This window comes from Apteryx rowi, unplaced genomic scaffold (genome assembly GCF_003343035.1).
Source record: "Apteryx rowi isolate R43461 unplaced genomic scaffold, aptRow1 scaffold_1113, whole genome shotgun sequence".
Lineage (NCBI taxonomy): Eukaryota > Metazoa > Chordata > Aves > Apterygiformes > Apterygidae > Apteryx > Apteryx rowi.
This window is the reverse complement of record NW_020447324.1, coordinates 8,435-9,987: the sequence shown is the minus strand read 5'-3', so window position 1 is coordinate 9,987 and position 1,553 is coordinate 8,435. Positions and strand designations below refer to the sequence as shown.

The following is a 1,553-nucleotide window of genomic DNA, read 5'->3' as shown; positions in this document are numbered from 1 at the left end:
CCTGGGCCCCCCTGTGACCCCCATCTCACCCCCAGCCTTGACGAGCCCCCCCCGTACAAGCCGCCCCCCCCCGGCGAGAAGCTGCAGGAGCTGCCATGGGTGAGTGTGGCCACGTGCCCGGACGCCAGGGCCCCTCATCCCATCCCATCCCATCCCATCCCATCCCTCCCCACTCCCCTGCAGGCCCCTGAGCACCAGCTCCTGCCCCTGCAGCCGCTTGGTGCGGAGCCGCTGGCCGAGGCCACGGGGACCCCAGCATCCGGGCGGGTGCCGCCGCGGTACCACGAACTGCCCACGGCCGAGGAGCCTCACGGCGACGAGAATGAGAACGAGGATGAGGACGGGGACGAGGACGAGGATGGAGGCTACGTGGAGCAGCTGAACCCGCTCTATGACAGGCTGCGCAAGGACGGGGACGGGGATGCGGATGCCCCAGCGTGCGGCTTCGTCATGTCGCCCGCGGTTTACGTCTGAGCCGCCCCGGAGCCGTGGGGCTGGGAGCTGCCCCGAACATGGGGGGCCGGGAGCCGCCCGGGCCTGAAACTGTGGGGCTGGGGAGCGGCCCGGGGGGGGGTCTGCACCCCATGGCTGGTTGTGCCCCACGGCCGGTTGTGCCCCATGGTTGGTGGTGGCCCCATGGCCAGCGGTGGCCCCAGCACGCTGGACCCTGCCAGTGCTGCCGGGCCGGGTCGGGGTTTGGGACCTGGCCGTGGGACTGGGCCAGGGCAGGGCCTGAGCCAGGTTTGGGGTTGGGGTTTGAGCTCAGGTTTGGGAATTTCAGGTCGGGTTTGGGCTCCGGTTTGGGGGTTTGGGCTCCAGTTTGGGGTCAGATTTGGGGGTTTGGGGTCAGATTTGGGGGTTTGGGCTCTGGTTTGGGATCAGATTTGGGGCCAGATTTGGGGGGGTCAAGCTCCAATTTGGGGTCAGATTGGGGGGTTTGGGGTCAGATTTGGGGGTTTGGGCTCCAGTTTGGCATCAGATTTGGGGGGTTGGGCTCCGGTTTAGGGATTTGGGCTCTGGTTTGGGGTCAGATTTGGGGATTTTGGGCCAGGCTGGGTCCAGGCCACCCCTGCTCCCACGGTTCCTCCCAATAAAGCTCTTGGCGGCAGTGCCGCGTCTGGGCCGTCGGCGTCAAACACCTCCCTCRTCGGCCAGGGACCCTATGGGGCCCTATAGGTGCTATGGGCGCAGTAGGGGGTCCCTGCCGCGTGGGAATGGGGGGCTCTGTGGGGCTGTATAGAGTCTGAGGGTCCCCTGGGCTGCTATATGGGGCCTTACAGGGCCCCCCCCCATAGCGTTGGGGGGGTCACAGGGGTCCCCTATAGGGCTGTATAGGGTCACGGGGGCTACGTAAGGCCACAAGGGATCCCCTATACAATCCATAGTGGACCAGGGGTTCCTATAGACACCCTATAGGGCCTGGTGTCTCCATAGATACCACATAGGGCTGGGGGGATTCCCTATAGATACCCTAAAAGGCTGGGGGTCAATATAGCCACCCCATAGGGCCGGGAGGGGCCCCTATAGACACCCTATAGGGCCAGGGGTCCCTA

The 1,553-nt window shown here is 65.8% G+C and overlaps 1 protein-coding gene across 1 annotated transcript in view; it reads left to right on the top strand.

Annotated features, from left to right (window-relative positions):
• The window catches only part of LOC112971693 (poliovirus receptor homolog), a 6,170-nt gene extending 5,350 nt beyond the window's left edge, over positions 1 to 820 (top strand). Inside the window, exons 5-6 of the mRNA XM_026077336.1 lie at positions 36 to 99; positions 184 to 820. Of these exons, the coding sequence (XP_025933121.1) occupies positions 36 to 99; positions 184 to 474 (355 nt within the window). The 3' untranslated portion in view covers positions 475 to 820. The remainder of the gene's footprint in view (positions 1 to 35; positions 100 to 183) is intronic.
• Positions 821 to 1,553: the final 733 nt, after the last annotated feature.